The sequence below is a fragment of the Rattus norvegicus genome, chromosome 10 (assembly GCF_036323735.1).
Source record: "Rattus norvegicus strain BN/NHsdMcwi chromosome 10, GRCr8, whole genome shotgun sequence".
Taxonomy (NCBI): domain Eukaryota; kingdom Metazoa; phylum Chordata; class Mammalia; order Rodentia; family Muridae; genus Rattus; species Rattus norvegicus.
The window spans coordinates 57,863,592-57,882,696 of record NC_086028.1 but is presented as its reverse complement, the minus strand read 5'-3'; the positions used below and the strand labels follow the sequence as shown (position 1 = coordinate 57,882,696).

The window sequence follows — 19,105 nt, the reverse complement described above, 5'->3', positions numbered from 1 at the left end:
CTTGGATGCCTAGTACCTGAGGAGGTTGTGAGCCTTCACATGAGTGCAAGAATGGAACCCAGGTCCTCTGTAGCAATTACTCTTAACCACCAAGCCAACTCTCCAGCCCTCACATTATCAATTTTTAGAAATTGTTTTTTAATGTTTACTGGTACTTATGGCTTAGAAGTAGCTATAAATGTCTTTAATTAAAGTTTACACTTTAAATTCACAATTTTACCTCATTTTATTATAAGGAATTATTACAGAAAATCAAAATATCAATATTTGAAAAATACATTCCATTACACAGACTCCAAAGAAACAATGCTGCTAAGCGCCATGGTCCCAGCTGCTGCTGCCATTCCCACACTGAGCACCACCAGAGCAGTCTGAGAGCCAAAGTGATCTATCCAAACATGTGCCTGCAGTTTTGGCCCAGCTGCTGCTGCTGTCCTTGGTACCATAAGGATGTCATGGAACATCCAGTTCTACACAGCTGCCAAATTGGCAAGTCAGTAAGTCCAGCAGTCCCAGATTCCCTCACTGTAGAAAACCAATGCTGTCAGTTGTAATAGTTAATATGTTATTTATTCCACAGAAGAGGCAATGATCCTCCAGAGAAAGTCTTTAAGGCATCTACAACATCTGGGGATTTTATATTTAGTTAACTGGTCACATACTCAGTTTTTCACTAGATTAGTTCTGTAGAGTGAGCATAGCTCAGAGGCCTTTGCTGAGCGGCTTCCTCTGCTGGGCTGGCAGGGGAGCTCTGGAGCTTCAGGTGGCTCTAGGGGGCTGATCCTGAAGGAAGCCAGTATCTGTGAAGGAGATTTACATTTACATGCTGTTGTTGCTTCCTCTCTTGTCTAAGCATTTGGCAGTTCAGCCACTGTTCTTTTTCTCCAGGTAAGGAAACCCTAGATGGAGATCTGTCTGTCCTCCACCCCTTGCCTGCAAACAAGACTAGTGCAGGATCAGTTCCGTATGGAGGATGGGTACAAACTGGGCAGGGTGGTAAGACCCATATACCCAGTTTCATGAAAGACCCATTCAAGGAGAGGGAAAAGCTGATGGGTAGTCAGAAACAACTCATGGCTCTGAGGTAGAGGACAAAAACATCATGTGGACCCCACTCCTTGGAGAGAATATGGCAGGTGAACTGAGCAGTCTAATATTCAGTCTGGACTGAATTGGTTATTGGGGTGGAATAGGCCCAAAACTCGTGTTCTAACATATCACCGAGTGAGACACCAATGAAAAGACAACTGGAAACAAGGGAGTCCTCAGTGTAGGCACTTGAGCTTGTGGAACATTGCTGTGTTAGAGGATCATAGCAAACTAGTTAAGCACACGATCTGTACCTTGGTCTTTAAAGACCAAACAGAAAAACAATGACACACTGCACAGCAGAGCAGCGAGGAACATGAGGCAGGTAGAAAGCTAGGTGAGCGCAGCAGTGTCAACTGATGCAGCAATTGTGGTTCAGGAAAATCGATTCTTCCTGATTGGCTCATTTACAACTGACAACTTTTTGAATGAATAAATGAAGTTTTGCTGCTAGTTTGTAAGGTACTGATTAAGACTGAACAAGAACAGTTAAGCAAATTTCATGGTGAAGTCTGGTCAGCATGGAGAGAGCACAGGAGAGACACACATGGAGAAGTCTGGTCCTGGCCAGGGCAGTGTACAGCAGGAGTGCAGCGCAGTAGGCAGGGCATGATTGAGGGATTGGGGCTGTGAAGAAAGCCTGAGCCACATCTACAGCATGGCTACCAATGTCCAAGTCACACAGTCCCTCTCAGCCACAGCTAATCACTACACTGACCTCTGAAGGAACAAAAGCTTGAACCTACATATGTTTTAGGCATGATCTTCAGATTCTAAGTACAGTTACAGGCAAGACTGTTACTGAAACTGGTGTGGTAGGGCAAGGACAGAATAATCAGCTTCATCCTGATTTCCTAGTTCCCCCTTTCCAGAATAAGCAAGGAAGAACAGGTGTATGTGCACTGACTACCCTGGTTCAAAACCGAACCGTTATTACCTTTCCCATTAAAGACTCATGATATCAACTTAACTCTAGGTCTCTGTGGTCCTTTTTAGGTGATAACAATTGGAAACTGACTACATGCTTCCTATAGTTTGTTGGCCAAGACTGACTAAATGTCTCCAGAAACATTCTATATGAAGTGAGTCACCGGCTAGTGGACAATGGCACTCCTCCAAGTAACCCTTCCTTTTAAATACTGCATACGAGCTAATGTTAACATAAAAAGCATACATATAAATCACAGAAGTATTTTTAGAAAGTAGCACACTGGTTTATCAGCACATTTTATACATAATTAGGCAGTAAAATGTCTAACTCTATAATAGAGAGCCACCACTCTCCAAGAGAGAAAGTGACGTCAAAAGAAGCCCCTTTCATGCATCCATCCATACTCCATTAATGCAGGTAATGTCGGGTCACCAAATGTCTCAAACACCAGTGCGAGTGACTGACAGTTAATCTCTGACTATGATCAGACATTGTTCATCTCTGAGTTTCAGAGCAATTGTGGTTTTGTTTCATAAAAACAAACAAAAGAAAAACAGTGGTATAAGTTTCTCTTTCAGTGTGCAATATAATAAAAAAAAAATTAAAATTCTAAAACAGAAACAACCCAAAATACTGGCCACACTTTAGAGAGGCCCAGCATCGCAGGGCAAGTATGGGCAGCAGCAGAAACCAAAGGCCTGTGCTTCGGAGCCTTGCTCGTCATTTCAGCCCCATTTCTAAAGCAGGCTGTTGACAGCTGGCCAGGACCCTGGCTTGCTTGGCTCTGAGGAGGCATGGCGCTACCCAGAACTGGCAGCACTAGCACTCAGCATGCAAGGCAAGGCTTGAGCGGGAAGGGTATATCAGGGAGAGAGGACCTGGACGAAAGTCACACCCATCTCCTTTCTCATGAGTATGAATTTCTTCCTTCTTGGCAGTTTTCCCTTTAAGATTAGTGTGTGCTGAGGTCCAGTCTGAGCTGGCCATCAGAACCACTGATAGAAGAGTACATGATGGCATTTTTGAACATGGATTTTTGAACTGGATTCACCAATGGTACAGCTCTAGAAAAAGTGCAGCACAGTCAAAGTGCATTTCTTCCACCACTCAAGTGGCAGCGACTGAGGACTCCACAGACAGGACGCAGCAAGACGAGAGAATGAGACAGCTGCTAGGTGTAAGCTACCACAGGTGTCTGACACCCAGCAGCAGCAACACTGGTAAAGCTTTCAGTTGTTAAGGCCACAATTTTTCAGCTCTCATCTTTGAACCCTGTTTAGAAAGATTTCACCTTTTTAAAAGGGCAGCTCACTAAAAATACAGCTTAGCTTAAAGAAATTAAAGACTTGAGGGCAGGAGGTTCCTATATCTTTATGAAAACACTGTGCATTAAAGGCCATAACCACTAGGGTGGCCGCCACCCTAGAGTAACCAGCTCTCATCTGGCAGCTGCTCTCTACTCTGTCAGGCTCTGCCTCTAAGAAAGCCCAGGCAGGAAGACTTGGTGAATTCTCTGAGATGGACGCTACATTACCAGAAGGGAACATTGTCTCCAAGTGTCCTTGTGTGCTGCTAGCTGATTCCTATCACATTTGTCACATAGGCTAAACTGGCCTGGTCCCACCAGTGAGATATCTAGTGCAATAGACCACAGTCTGACACACTGACAATCATACAGAATGGTTTCAAACGATCAGGGATCACACCATGGTCTTCTGCCGCAGGAAGACAACTGCCAGCTCTTGCTCTGGGTAGGAGGCAAGCTGGTGAGTAGAGCAGCTGCTGGGGAGGTGCCAGAGGATGCAGGCCTGGATCCTCCTGGGGCATCACTAAGAGACTCCACCCAGAGTCAGTACATCAAAGCAAATGTTGCAAACCCGCACAGGCTTGTTCAGGTCAAACTTTATAATAGGAATCTCCTTGGTCGAGCATTTATGGCAAAGAAGACGGCCGCAGTGACGACTGTGGAGGCAAAGAAAGAAGTATGAGAGGCACTGGAGGGCAGACGTCCCAAAGGGTCAGCCCAGTCTCTGGCATCTGGGGCCAACTCTGCCAACTACCAGCCAAGTCACACCAGTTCACGCATGATCTTTAGTTCTTGACATGATACTAACTAGTAGCTAAGCTAAAGCAAAGTGAAGAGGTTAAGCACACATGCTGTCTAGTCCTTGGCACCCTGTGAGGCAGTGAAGAACAAGTCTGAGTGCTGCTTCTTTCTTCACTCTGCCTTCACACTGGGGTCCTGCTCAGTGAGTGCTATCATCTGCCCACTCTTTTGCCCAGAAGGCTAAGGCTTTGAAGGGTTCATGGCTCATGTGGACAAGTATGGAAGTGCTGACCTCGGCTGAAGCCCCTGCTCCTCTGCAAACAGCAGTGGCTGGGGTCTTACCAGTGATGTTTCCGAGTTGTCACTCCAAATTTGGCAGTACACTCATAGCAGTTGGAGCCGTCACACCATGGCGGCTCCTTGGAGAGCATATCTGTAACATACAAAAGACTACTTAGTAAGGAGTAGGACAGGAAGCAGCAGGCTGCATTGGATTGGGAAGAGTGACATTGCAACTGGTCAGGAATAGCTTCACAGAGGAGCCTGGAGAATAAGCGCCTGCCCGGCAGGCTGGGACAGAAGGAGACTTAGCTGAAGATGTGACTCAGCAGCATGTAAAGGGCACCCATCATACGGTGAAGACAGCAGAGACCACACCACAGAGAAACTGTCAGAAGCTGAAGGGCTGGAAGGAAGCACAGGAGAGGGAACCAAAACAAAGGAAACAAGGAAGAAGGATTTGTGGGTTTTGGGGGTTGTTTGAACATGTTTGAATAGACACACAGGATATGTGAACAACGAAGAGACATAGGGATTGCCAGATTTCTGGAGTCACTCAGTCTGGTGGGATCAACAGAGATGGCCTGAAGGACTAACGCAGAGAAGATGCACAGCTTCTGTCAGTCGGCAGCTGTCCCGGGGGCAGTGCTGCTCTGCACAGGAAAGGGCGACAGATGGGCTGCTTTCTGGAAACAGCACTGCCACAGGCTCCTGCTGAGTGCTGAAAAGACTGACAAGGTATATAGCATAGGGAAAAGTAACAGTACAGATCAACAGTACAAAGCTTTCTACACACACACACACACACACACACACACACACACACACACACACACACACACACACACACGTTTATTATTAGGGTTAAAGAGATGACTCAGAGGTTAAGGACTTCAATCTCAAGGAGCATCCTTCTAGTCTCTAAGGGCACCTGCATGAAAGAGAGGCACATAAACTCATCTAACTCATTTAAGTACACATGTTCTCATAAATTTAAAAAGCCTTTAAAAACTTTTTCCTGAAAAAAAAAAAAAACCAAAAAACAAAAAACCAAAACAACAACAACAAAAAACCTTTTCTTTTTTCTTCTTTTTTTCGGAGCTGAGCTGGGGACCGACCCAGGAGCTGGGGACCGACCCAGGAGCTGGGGACCGACCCAGGAGCTGGGGACCGACCCAGGAGCTGGGGACCGACCCAGGAGTTGGGGACCGACCCAGGGCCTTGCGCTCACTAGGTAAGCGCTCTACCAACCACTGAGCTAAATCCCCAACCCCCAAAAACCTTTTCTTTCATTTTATTTTTACATTTATGGGCATTCTATTTGCATGCATGTCTTTGTGCCATGTCAGATCCTTTGAAATGAATTATAAATGGTTGTGAACTACTATGTAGATGTGGGGAAAGGAAGCTGGATCCTCAAAGAGCAGCCAGCATTAAGTCATCTCTCTAGCTCCATTTGGAAAAAATCTTTAAGACTAAAGCAGGTATGAGTGTGCCATGGTGTGTGTACGGCAACCAGAAGACAGCTCTGTGGCATCGTTTCTCTCCTATCTTTCTGTGGGTTTCAGGGACAGAACTCAGGTTATCAGGCCTGTGTAGCAAGCCATCTTGCTGGCCCGCTAAAAACTTTTAAATTGACACTTGACGAATTTTATTTCTGGGATACGGTATGAGGATCTGAGGTACCAATATCCTTAAAGCTTTAGCATCTTTGTATCACACGTGAATTCTTCTTTTCTAGTTCGCTGGTCTGACTCCATAGGGGAGGTGAGACACTGGAAGGGCCTGACTGCATTTCCCCACAGGGCCATTGGGTGGGTGCTGGGCTTCACACTCCAGGGGTGGGAAACAGTCTGAGGTGATGGAGAAACAGGAGCTGGACCTGTGGGGGGTTCTCTGACTCTTGGGCACCCAGGTGTTGCTGTGAGTTGCAGAAGAGCAGAGAACGGACTCTACCCACCAAGCTCCCTGGCATGGTTTTACATCCCATGCTAGTTCTTTATAAAGTATAAAATGACTGTCAGTACAGTAGCACTAACATGCATGCGGTAGAACACTAGACCTTACTCTACACAGCATCCAATATGTTCTGTCCGGTCTCCTTCCTTCCTTATGCTATTTTCATTTTCTTTGTCATTGCCACCCCTGACTTGCTATACTGGCTCAGACTGGCCTTGAACGTGTTTGAACAATTGTTATTAGTAGGTGGGGTGTTATACACGTACAAGAACAGTCATGTAGTCAGTTGCCTTCTTCACCTACACAGTGGTTTGAATATTTATGGCCCTACAGACTCATGTCCTTGAATGCCTGGCCACTAGGGAGTGGCACAATGAAGAGGTGTGGCCTTGTTGAAGGAGGTGTGTCACTGTGGGACAGGCTTTGAAGTCTCCTATGCTCAAGCTGTGCCCAGTGTGACACAGAGTCTCCTGGCTGCCTTCGGATCAAGATGTGGAACTCTCCGTTCCACTCCCAGCAGCACGTCTGCCTGCACTGCACACTGCCATGTTTCCTGCCACGGTCCTAACAGACTAAATAAACCTCTGAAACTGTAAACCAGCCCCACTTACAAGTTTTCCTTTAAAAGAGTTGATGTGTTCATGGTGTCTCTTCACAGCAATAAAACCAAAACTAAGATAACCTTTACCTGGATTCTTGGGGTCAAACTCGGTTCTCAGACTTGAGTATATGCACCTTTACCACACAGCCACTGTGAAGGCCAGAGGCCTTCAACTTTTTATTCTTTTTTATAATTTAATCTGTATGAGTGGTTTGCCTGCATTTACCTACATTACATGTGTACAGTGTCCATGGAGGCCAGAAGAGGGCCCTGGATTCCCATGTGGAATTAGAACCCAGGTCTCTCTAGCCTCTAATCTTCAACTCTTGATCTTCCTGCTGGGATTATACTTTTGCCATTACCACACCAGGCTTAGGCCATTCAGATTCTTGCTACCATCTTAGAAGAAAGGAATAAAAACACAGAACTAAGAAGCAGTGTTAAGGCTGGAGAAATAGCTCAATATCGTCCCTAACTCCAGTCTAGGGAGCCTGATGTCTTCTTCTGACCTCTACAGACACCAAGCATGCATATGATACACATGCATACATGCAGGCAAAACACTCATACAAATATGTCTTTTAAATAAATAAAACCAGCCAGGAGGTCTAGTCAGTATGACCAGCTGAGAGCTTGTGGGCATCTTAAAAGTTTAGGGGAAATGGGAAAATGACAGGGACATTAAACACTCTGAAAAGAGGCCTTTACTCTTTCACAGAAATAGCCTTACATGATGCCTGCAAACAGCAGGTCAGATCTCAGAGTAAATTATGAGATTTGAAGATCACCACTACTTGTACACGATCACCAAGAGGAGGGACTAGAAGCACGCCACTTACCCAACAATCTAAACAGAAGCTGCTTAGTGGCAACCTGGTAGTTGAAAATGTTGACTCCTTGGTTATTATTCACCCCAAGGCGAACCCCAGACCGAACAATGGCACGGCACAAGTTGGCATTCCCTTTCATGTATGCTAAGAGCAGAACTAGAAAACAAAATCACAGGTCAGGCTACTTCCCACTAGCCCTAGGTGGCTACTGCTAAAGGGTGGGGAGAGTAGAACACTGGCGGGATATTTGGTAGACATAAACAAATCTGACGCCTTTGTGAGAACGCCAGGGAGAATCTACAGTGTCTTCCAAAGAAGGGTCCAGCCAGAAGCCAGATGGTATTAGAACTGCACACAGTTTCTCACCTTGAGGTCTGTATCTAGAGAGACTAAGGGAGGGAACATGGGGGAGAACTACTTCTCAGTTGCTTCCCTAGTCAAAAATCACTGCTGTTACAATAAAGACGAAGCTCTTTGCGTGTAACTAATGTAAAAGACCTGAGATTTCAGTAGATACAGAGAAATAAAAATCAGCATAGGAATGTTCCAGAATGTTCTTCTACCCTAAAGAACCTCTTTTGTTTTTGTTTTTGTTTTTTTTTTCTGAATGCTGGCCCAGCAGGAAGCCAGGTTCTGATCTAGCTACTCTATTCTTCTCTACAAAGTTACAACTAGCAGCAGTTCCATTGGTTTCCCCTTACCAGACACTTCATTACATTTTTAACTCAAAATGATGCAGTAACATGAGGGCTCTTAATTCCATTATCAAATGAGGGCATGGGAATGGGGAGGCCAGTCGTCTTACTAAAACGTAACACAATGAGCTACTTGAAACTAAGTCTCGACAAATCAGAACCCTGGCTACAAGTCTCTCCCTACCCGCCTCTAACATTACACCCTGGGCAATGATGCTCCTTAAGTAGCCTAATGTAATAATGTCAACACCCCAGGATAGTGAGCTCCTGGAGCAGCCCGCATACTGCTCTTCTCGAGAAGGCACCTGGACAGACCTTGCCACTTCTTCCAAGCATGTTATAGATAGAAGCACATCTCCTGGAGCTTCCTGAATCTTGGTTACATCTTATCTCTACCAACCAAACGGGAAGTGAAAGGTCCTGGTTAACTGAGTAAAGGGCAGATGAGGACAACTACAACCAATGTGAAGGTCACCTGGTCATGGGGATGTGGTCCTGGAGTACCTGAAGCACTTCAGAGGTTAGAAACCAAATACCATGGTAGGGATCTTCAACAGACACTGAGTCAGATACCTTATTTACATACCTGTGTTGCCTTCTGCATCTGGCTTATCCAGAGGATACTCAGGCATACACTCTAAGAAGAGATCAAAGATGGCTGCTGCATTTTCTTTGCCATACTGTCCCAGAATGTGTAGTGGTGACTGGCCTCTGATGAAATGAGTTACAAAGGTTAGACATGTATCTGTCATAACTGCCACACAAAAGAAGGAATTTTCTGAATTCTGGATCTTAACTAAATCTAAAGGACATAAAATATTTATTATAAAATCAAAATTACCAAAAATCCAAATCAAATTACAGAACCAAAAGCTGTTGAAGTGCATCTGGGACTCAGTGAGGCAATGGGCCAGAGAGACCCTGCTCTACGCCTGGGACCAGCCAGATACACTCACCTCAGATTAAAGGCTTCAGCATCCACTGTACACTCTGTCAGAAGAGCCCGGATATTGTTGAGTCGACCATGCATGACCGCAAGATGAAGAGCTGGGGAGAAAATCATTTTACTGTGCAAGTCTCAAAGCACAGATAGAAAAATCTATCTCCTCTCCACCCCATCTCAATGTACTCAGTCAGAGAACAGACCAGCCAAGTAGAGAGCTGTCCTTTCATAGCTCATTTCCTCCCCCTCACGAGTCATCAATACAATCTCATGAGCCTTGCTTTCTATGCCGGTGGTTGTTTGAATGTCAATGACCCCCATAGGATCAAATATTTGAAAGTTTGGTGTCCAGTTGGTACAACTTTTTGGGAAGGATTAGGAGGTGTGGCCTTGTTGGAGGACATGTGTCACTGAGCTTGAAGTTTGAGATTTCAAAAGCCACACGATGATCAATCATGACTTGCCCTTGCTCTTCACCCCCAAACCCCATGCTTGTGGCTCAAACATGAGCTTTCAGCTACCGCTCACTCTAGCACTGTGCTTACCTACCTGCTGTCATGCTACCTGCCATGATGATCATGATGCATTGTCAGAGCGGTAAGAAAAAGGAACTCAGACAGACAGATAGACACACACACACACACACACACACACACACACACACACACACACACACACACAAAGGCCACATGGACCAATGGGTAAAGGCACTTGCCACCAAGCCTGAAGACCTAAATTTAACCACCAGGACCCACATGTATAAAAGAACTGACTCCTATAAACTGTCCTGTAGAAATGCACATAAAAAAGGAAGTAAGTCACTGGGCTATAGAGACAGTTCAGAAGCTAAGAGCATATACTGCTCTTGCAGAGGACCTTAGTCCAATTCCTACACCAAAGGCAGGCAACTCATTCCAATTCCAAGGGAATCTAATGCCTCGGCCTCTGAGGACACCAGGACTCACCCTTTCACTTAATTTAAAGTAATTTACAAATAAAATCTTTTTTTAAAAATGTAATTAAAAACCCAACCACTTTAGACCACCATAGCTGCAATCAAAATGAGAAGTTGCTCAGTGGCAAGATAGGTGTGCCACCTCCCTAGAGCTCTGCTCCTGTATAAGCCAACCTTCCCAAGCACACAACTCTGTACATAAGGGGTTGCCTAGGAATTACCATTATTTCCATTCTCATCCACAGCAGCAAAGTCCACTCCATTCTCTAGGAGGACTGAGCAGATGGTGGGCAGGTCCTGCTGTGCAGCGAGATGGAGAGCAGTCTGACGATGCTTGGTTAATTCATTCACCTTGGCTCCTGCAAGAAGCTGTTAAGTTGATTACTCAATCAGCCTCTCCCATAATGTAAGGCCCCATCAGCAAAGCCAAGTCTGCAGACAGGTCTCTTATCTGCAGAGACTAATAATCTAGCCTCCTGGCAGAGAGGAAGTGCATAAGGATCTTGCACATCTTCCTACTGAGGCAAATACAGCAAGACCTGTGCCAAGGGCAAATGATCTACCATTATGTTCAATGGCTATTCCTTAGGACACAGAAATTCTAAGACTTTAGTATATAATTGTGAAGAAATACAAGGGTATTCACTGTACTATATAAGAATGTCCTTACTGCTTGTAATTCTCAAATTTCAAATAAACTCATCCTATCTAAAATACCGACATACACCCTGCCCAATCACCACACCCTTTCTTACCTGGGTTTGTTCCTTTCCCAACATTATTTGGGCTGGAAAGTCAGGCTTTATGACTTAAGCTCAAATCTAATTACATGAATTACTATCTAAGAGCCTAGGGGGATTCTTTCTAACTTACTCTTTTTCTTTTTCTTTTTTTTTTTTCGGAGCTGGGGACCGAACCCAGGGCCTTGCACTTGCTAGGCAAGCGCTCTACCACTGAGCTAAATCCCCAACCCCCTAACTTACTCTTTATTGTAAACATAAAATTTTCTTTCTGGAAAATCAAGAGATGGTTTATTTTAAATTCTCAGCCAATCTGGGCACGGCAGAACTTGGGAGGGGGAGGCAGGTGGATGTCTGCTACTCTGAGGCCAGCTTAATCTGCATAGAGTTCCAGGCCTGCTAGTTGGGGAAAAAAAAAAAAAAAAAGATGGGAAGGGAGAGAGGGGAGGGAGGAGGAAAAGTCTCAACTGAGTTCCTGGTAGCAGGGAAACAACACAGCTGACCTCCAGTCCTTTTCTGTTGGCTTCTTATGCTTCCTTTTGGCTTACCAGATTCCGGACAATGATCTCTGAGCCTGCCTGAACAGCAAGGTGCAGAGGGGTCAACTTGGTAGCATCCTGGACTCTGGAGTTCACATTGGCCTGGACACTGATCAGGAACAAGACACTTTCAATGTCAGAGTTCTGAACTGCCACGTGAAGAAAATTCCGACCTTTATTATCTACCTACAGCAACAAACAAGAAAGAATCATACTATTAACCCGTTCTCCTTAAAGAACAGGATCCCACTGCATGCCACAAGCTGAAATAATTGCTGTGCTGGGAAGGTCATGAAGCATCCTTCCTCAGTTCCAGAGCTCCAACACAACCACATGCACACATGAATGTGGTTAGAAAGGAGCTGCACACCCCCCCCCCCCCCACAGTAGGAACCAGACATGGAAAGTCAAGAAGAGACTAAGTGAGAAATGAAGGAAGGCATTTGAGTGGCAGAAAGAAGTGCTCAGGAAGAAGCAAATATGACAAGCAAGCTGCAAGGCCTCTGCTTTGATCAAACTAGATATCCATCTTCATCTCTGAGCAGCCAAAGAGGCTTCAGAGTCACACACAATGAGAGGTAACAGCAGCATGCCAGACAAGCATGAAGTAGCCAGAAGATCCCTCAAGTCAAACCTCAGCATGGTTGTAGTTACAGGAATGAATACTACATCACTAGTACAGTGCTTAAGAGAGGACAACAGCTAGCTCCATACTCTGCCTCACCATCACCACCCCCTCCACCACATGTACAGTGGGCTGGGGTAATAAAATCTGCAAAGGATGGAGATCAGTAGTACCAGCTTTATACTAGTTGGAGAAGAAATGTGAGAGGTCTGTCCCCATTCATGACTGCCTCACAGTCTGAGTGTGGGCAAAGTAATGTTAAGGGCAACTTTAACACTTGGGAAAATGATAAAGGAAGGTGGGGTACCAAAGCCTGTGCTGGCAAGCAGTCATCTCCATGCCAGGACTGCATTTTATGCAGGCCCCACATCTCATTTTATCCATAAATGGCTACCTGTGCATCTTGGCAACGTCGTTTAAGCAAGCTGGAATCCGGTTTCTATGGTCTGACTTGATAAACCTATTCCAGCTTTCACCACACATCAGTCACTACCCTCATTTTCCTCACTGTTGTAGATAAACAAGTTGCAAGCAGGATTTAGCAGATGGTAAAGAAATGTCCCAGAACTGGAAATTAATGTGCTAAGTGGAAACACTCAGAAAGTCCCCCAATATCACAAATACCTCGAATTCAGTTTTAATATGTTTGGAGACATTCATCATTAAAGCATCCAGCAAATGCAGAGAGTGGGCCCAGCTACATACCGACAGAATTCTAATGCCAAGCCCTCATTTGAAATCCCTTTCCCACCACATCACCAAGTAGCTGAAATACAGGGGAACATAGTCACACCCCAGCCAGTAGGCACAGGATATTGTAATTGTTCAATGCTCAGAAAAGGGGAATTTAATTTCAAAGCAAGTATCTCTGTGTAGAAGGGAGCTGTTTAGTTAGTGGTACTACGGTAAGTTTTGCTGTGGGGAATGGTGGTGACTGGACACTGACCTGCTCAGCAGCACCAGACTCTCGTTTTAGAATGGCTTCAGCTGCCTTATTGTTCTTGTAAGTCATGGCGCAGGCAAAAGGAGTCAGCCCTTGTCTGTCCCGTATGCTCAGCTCAATGCTGGGGTGAGAGATCAACAGCTGAATGATGACACTATGCTGGTTGCTGATGGCCACGTGGACAGCTGTTCTTCCTTCTGCATCCTATGAAGATGAAGCACAAATTCCCATGTCTAGTTGAAAGATAAAATTCAGGGACAATATGAAAGGGAAGAAACCTTTAAGAAGAGGATAGCATAAGGGTGACCAGCAGCTTCTCCCCACCACACCTTCTTAGAAGAGCTGCAGCATCCTCAGCTCCCATATACACAGCACAGTGTAAATCCTTACAGGTTTCTGGAGCTGTGGAGACGGCTCAGGCAGTAAAGTATTTGCTTCACAAACTTACAACTGGGGCTTAATCCTCAGGACCCATATAAAAAGCATGGGTTTCTAATTCTAGTGTTGGGGAGGGGAAGACAGGCAGCCTGGCTGTCCATGTCCTTGGCCAACTGGAGACCCTGTCTTAAAAATAAGGTGGATGCTGGGACTAGGGAGATGGCTCAGCAGTTAAGAACATTGACTGCCTTTCAGAAGACCCAGTTCAGTCTCCAGCACCTACATGGAGTCTTACAACTGCAAATCCAGTATCAAGAGTATAGTGCCTTTTCTGGTCTCTTCTTATACCAGGCACACAGCTAGTATACTTATATACACGCTGGCAACAACTCAAATACATAAAATAAAAAGTAGATAAATCTTTAACTCTCTCTCACACACACACACAAACTCTCTCTCTCTCTCTCTCTCTCTCTCTCTCTCTCTCACACACACACACACATACATACATACATGCATATGTACACACACATTAGTTACTCACTCCACAGGTCTGAATGCTATCCTAAATACAGTGCTCAGTCCACAGGGTGAGACTAAGCCTTTCTGTGTGGAAATCTATAAGGGACTAAGACACAAGGTAGAACAATAAAACAACCTTCTTCATGCTGAAGAACAAGATACAGAGAATGAACCTGAAATCAAGTCAATTACCAGACAGGCTATATGACTCAAAGTCACTATATGTCATGTTAAAACATGGTTTGTGGTAAAACAGAAGTCTAGAACTAGGGAATGTGTAAGGTTCCTTGCCACAAGAGACAATTCCTCTAAGTTCACCCCCCCCCCACGCCCAGAAAAGTAAAACTATATACCTGTGCATTGACATTGGCGCCAAACTCCAAAAGACACTGCACTGTCTCTTCTAGCCCCCATGAGGCTGCCAAGTGCAGAGGAGTCTGCCCATCCCTGGCTTCCTCTTCTCCTTCTCCATCAGTACCTGGTTGTCTGGGACTGTTCACGTCACAGCCACTGAAGTAGGAAATAGAAGGTCACTCTCCACCTTGCCCACCAGAATGTGCTAGAGAACAGCAGCTTCACCCACTAACAACAAAGCCATCATTGCCACGCCCTGCTAACCTGGTCCTCAGCACCAAGCCCTAGGGACAGGTACTACTTCCATAGCTCTCTTGTATTGGTCTTAGGGCAACCTGGGAATCAGAACCGTTGTAGATACCTTTTGAGGACCACTATTCATAAAGTTCCCTAGGTTACCTTGCCTCCTCATTTCCTACTCTCTAAGAGGGTTATGACCCTTTTATGATTCACGTGTTGTGGTGCTCAGATAAGCCCATATCTTCCTGATGTCACAGTAAGAACGGTTCTGAAGGTCAAAGCAGTCTCCAAAGCAGAAGACTGTTTTGATCCCAGCATGTAAATCTGGCTCCCCAACTAGCTTGGTTCTCAGATGACCTGACACTTCAGAACAGTGACCTATGGTAATCTTAATTATTAAAGTCAAGGCCAGCTAAAAGCATGTCAAGACTGAGGTAACTTGACATAAAAAAAGAGGTAATTTGCAGTAAACTGAATAAAAAGGGAGATTCTTTGGCTTCACAGACCTGCGAATAAGAAAGCAGGCAGTAGACTCATTGTTTTCATCAATGGCTCTATGCAGAAGTGTCTGAAGACACCCACTGGGTCCTGGGCCCCAGCATGTAGCATCACAACCGTGTCTGACCTGCAGAGAAACACAGTTTTCTCACAAATGTTGTCGAGCAAAAGGGAAAATCTTTATTTTCAATTTTGAACAATTACTTTTCAGATAAGGCATAGTTAGTAAGTAACTGATATCATTATTATAACCACTCATTAGTATTATAAACACTAATTAAAATCTGTTCTTTGAGAGCTGGAGAGATGACTTATCAATTAGGAGCACTGGCTGCTCATCTAGATGACCCAGGTTTGATTCCCCTTCCCTACACTCTAGCTCACAATAATTTGTTAATTCCAGCTCCAGGGGATCTGATGCCCTCTTTTGGCCTCCATGAGCACCAAGAATGCACATGCATGCAAAGATGTATATGCAGGCAAAATACCACATACATAAAAAAATAAATAAATATAATTTGCTCTTCGAAATTCTTACACTAGGTCCTAGAGGTATAGTTTTCAGAAATATACACTAGTGCCTCTACAGCTAGGTTCTACTTAGGACAGTGCCTGTATACATGTGCACTCCAAAGTCCCTCAGCAAGACACACCTGTAATTGACAGGCAATCCCTCAAAACAGTTGATTAACACGTCTGGCTAAATGCCTCAATGTCATACTGTAGGCCCTCAGAGTGAGTGATAAATGAGAAACCCCAGGTTTACCTCTCCTTTTAGACCTGTTTTGTCAACAACACAGACAACCCCAAAATTTGGGGATTTATTAATATGGAGATAGTAACAGCATCAAATCAAGCCCCCACTAGGAGATGCCTGAGGGAATCCTTTCCCTCTAGCCCTCCTCTCTGTAGTCTTTTAAAGACAACGCACACAAAGTGCTGGCCAGCACCAAGGTGAATTTTACAGTGCCTTCCCTCTCACCTTCGACAAAGTCTCACTGGATAGCTCTGGCTAGTCTGGAACTTGCTTTGTAGACTACTCTGGCCTTGAACTCATAGAGATGCCACAGCCTTACCTGTCCAGTATTGGGATTACAGGTGAATACAACCCATGCCTCACTGAACCTCCAACCTATTTTATTTTTATGCATATGGGAGTTTTTCCTGTATGTATGTCTGCACGCCCATGTGCATGCCTGGAGCCTGCAGAAGTCAGAAGAGAACATCCGATTCCCTAAACTGGAGTTACGATTGCAAACCATGTGGGTGCTGGAAGTCAACTCTGGGTCCTTTGCCTTAATCCATCTCTCAAGCCCCATTATCCTGGACTTCATAACATGATTTTCCACTGCTTGTCCTTGACTTGGATTTGTTACTTGGCTGACCTTTTGCTTCTGTGATGGTATACAGGCAACTAATCTGTATTTGACACAACATACCCTCATCTGTAAGCAGAGGCTCTGTCTTGCATGACTCACCAGAGTGGAAGCAATGTCCTCCAGATTACTTGCCAAGGCAAGCCACAGTGGTGGGTTCCCTTTTTCATCTGGCACAGACATATCAGCTCCTCGAGTACATATGGCATCAACCACCAATGGAAGTTGATTTTTGATGGCCAGCTGAAGGGCAGTCTCCCTATCCTGAGTCCTATTAAGACATAATCAACACAGTAAACCCAGTGCTTGTAATGGCAGCCTGAGAAAAACAGCATCCTACAGGTTTTATACAGGTGGATATAATGCCACGAGGATAGAAACCCACTTCAGTTAGTCTCTAGACTGTTCTCAAGAAAATCAAACCTGTCAGCTCTATTTGTCTTTACTGAGCTATTTTAAGAAAATAAAACCATTTCTCTCTACTGTACTATAGAAAGCAAACAAATAGGGCTAGAGATAGAATGTGGTTGTAGGGTGTTTGTCTAGCAGACATGAAGCCCTGGTTTGATCCCCAGCACACATGCCAGCAAGCCTAGCAGTGAGAGAAGGGGGAGGACGATCAAAAATTTAAAGTTATCCTAGTTACAGAGTTGGTAACCTGTTATACATGAGAATGTCTCAAAAACAAAACAAACAAAACAAAAACCAACCAACCAAACAACAAAACCCTCACACTTCATCCCCCCACTCTGTAATTCAGCATCATTTAACACTGTAAACTGAGAAAGGATCCTATGAATACACAATGATAAAAGTCTGAGGCTGGCAAGATGGCTCAGCAGGTCTGTTAACCAAGCCTGATACCTGAGTTTGATCCTCAGAACACGTGTGGTGAGATAATGGACTCCCACAAGCCCTTTGACCTCTACAACACACTGAGGAACATGTGGATACATAGCACATGTGCTACCTAAATATATAAATTTAAAACTAAAAACCTTTTTCCCCCTTTAAGCCTGTTTGTGGTTTAGTTGTTTAGTTATTGGGGTATTCCTTGTTGCAACTGAAATTTTACTAAAGACTGATTTTTGTCTGGATCATCCTTTATAGGACTTGTGTGATGCTGTGCACTGGCTCTGACAGTTACCAGGAAAGACAGAGTAGAGCTTGGCTATGGCTATACATGTCCACAGATCATACTTATGTCTGTCTGTACTTTGTTAGAGGACATGAATTAGGGACTGAACCTGGAGCATTAAAGGTGTTTGACGACTGCCTACCACTGAGCTACACCGTCATCCTCTTTCTATATACCACCAGCTCTGAGGTCCTGAGACTGAATGCAGGGATCAGAGCTCTTTACTTAAGTGCTGCGTTCCTACCAACTTTCGTTTTAGCTTTAGGGACAGGGTCTCCCTGTATAGACCAGGCTGGCCTTGCACTCCCAGAGACTTGTCTGCTTCCCCCTTCAGAGTGCTAGAATCAGTGTGCACTCCTATGCTCAGTGCCCAGCTCTTCTTCAAACTTTCATTCTGAAACAGTCTTTCTACCTTGAACTATCCCCTGCCTCAGGCTCCTAAGAAGCTGAAATTGTAGCTGTGTGCTGTCCAGTCCTGACTTCATTGTACATTCTGAGTGCTACCGTTTCTCCTTTTTTATGTAACCAGAAATTAAAAAAGAATTTTCTTTCTAAAACCTAGGCTCTGATTCTAAAGCATCTCAATTAATTATGTCACAAGAGAACATGCCACTTTGTCGCACCTGACGTTTATATCAGCTTGGTGCTCCAGCAGGAAGAGAGCACTCTTGCTGTCCTGCCGCTGTATGGCCATGTGCAGCAATGTCTGTCCATCTGACATGGTGTCATTGATAGAAGCTCCAGAGCCCAGCAGCTGGGCAGCAATTGTGTGCATGCCTGGGAAATAAACAAGCTCCAGTTCATGCATTACCATATTTTCCTATTTCTCTGACAACAAACAGACCCTCTAAGCTTCTCAAAGATGCCAATTTTTCAGTGAATGTAAAAGGCAGAAAGTTATTTTACAACAAAATGATTAGTCCCCACCACTTCCTCCGGCCCCTTCTAAGTCTACCCACCTACTCATCTCCTGAGAGCCAACAGCATTTGGCATAGCTTACCAGTCCATAGCGCGAGGCCGAGCACAGTTTGGTCTCTGGAATCCTTGAGGCTGAAATCCGGAATAATTTGTAGGTTGTTGGTGGCGTGAAGAGCATTGGCTGAATATTTTTAAAAGAAAAAGAAACTTGATTTTACCATCCTATGACTGACATAGTCACTTTTAATTTTTTCTTAATTGAGGAAGAACAAAGGAGGAAAACAGTCTCACTGGTAGCCCTGGCTAGCCTCAAATTTCTGGAGATCTTCCTGTCTTTGACCCTGAGTACTGGGGTTACAGCCATGAGTCACCATACCTGACTCTTTGGATCCCATTTAAGGCATTCTAGAAGCTAAGACTCACTTATAAACTGATTGACTAGCCAGAATATACTTGCTTTTCAAAGGAAGCAAACAGTTATCTCTTATGAAGAGTGGAAATCCA

General features: G+C 44.6%; 1 protein-coding gene across 3 annotated transcripts in view; it reads right to left on the bottom strand.

The window, feature by feature from the left end:
• Positions 1-201: 201 nt before the first annotated feature.
• Ankfy1 (ankyrin repeat and FYVE domain containing 1) overlaps positions 202-19,105 on the bottom strand; it is a 71,715-nt gene continuing 52,811 nt past the window's right edge. For 2 of the 3 annotated variants that reach the window (XM_039086000.1, XM_039086001.2), the window contains exons 10-22: positions 18,684-18,782; positions 18,306-18,459; positions 16,647-16,815; positions 15,177-15,295; positions 14,430-14,586; positions 13,180-13,380; positions 11,618-11,794; positions 10,551-10,698; positions 9,388-9,478; positions 9,018-9,142; positions 7,746-7,892; positions 4,410-4,500; positions 208-3,982 (exon numbers count right to left, since the gene is read on the bottom strand). In XM_039086000.1, the coding sequence (XP_038941928.1) occupies positions 3,850-3,982; positions 4,410-4,500; positions 7,746-7,892; positions 9,018-9,142; positions 9,388-9,478; positions 10,551-10,698; positions 11,618-11,794; positions 13,180-13,380; positions 14,430-14,586; positions 15,177-15,295; positions 16,647-16,815; positions 18,306-18,459; positions 18,684-18,782 (1,811 nt within the window). In that variant the 3' untranslated portion in view covers positions 208-3,849. Of the gene's footprint in view, positions 3,983-4,409; positions 4,501-7,745; positions 7,893-9,017; positions 9,143-9,387; positions 9,479-10,550; positions 10,699-11,617; positions 11,795-13,179; positions 13,381-14,429; positions 14,587-15,176; positions 15,296-16,646; positions 16,816-18,305; positions 18,460-18,683; positions 18,783-19,105 lie in introns of all 3 variants that reach the window. The other variant, NM_001107018.2, reaches the window with a different exon arrangement.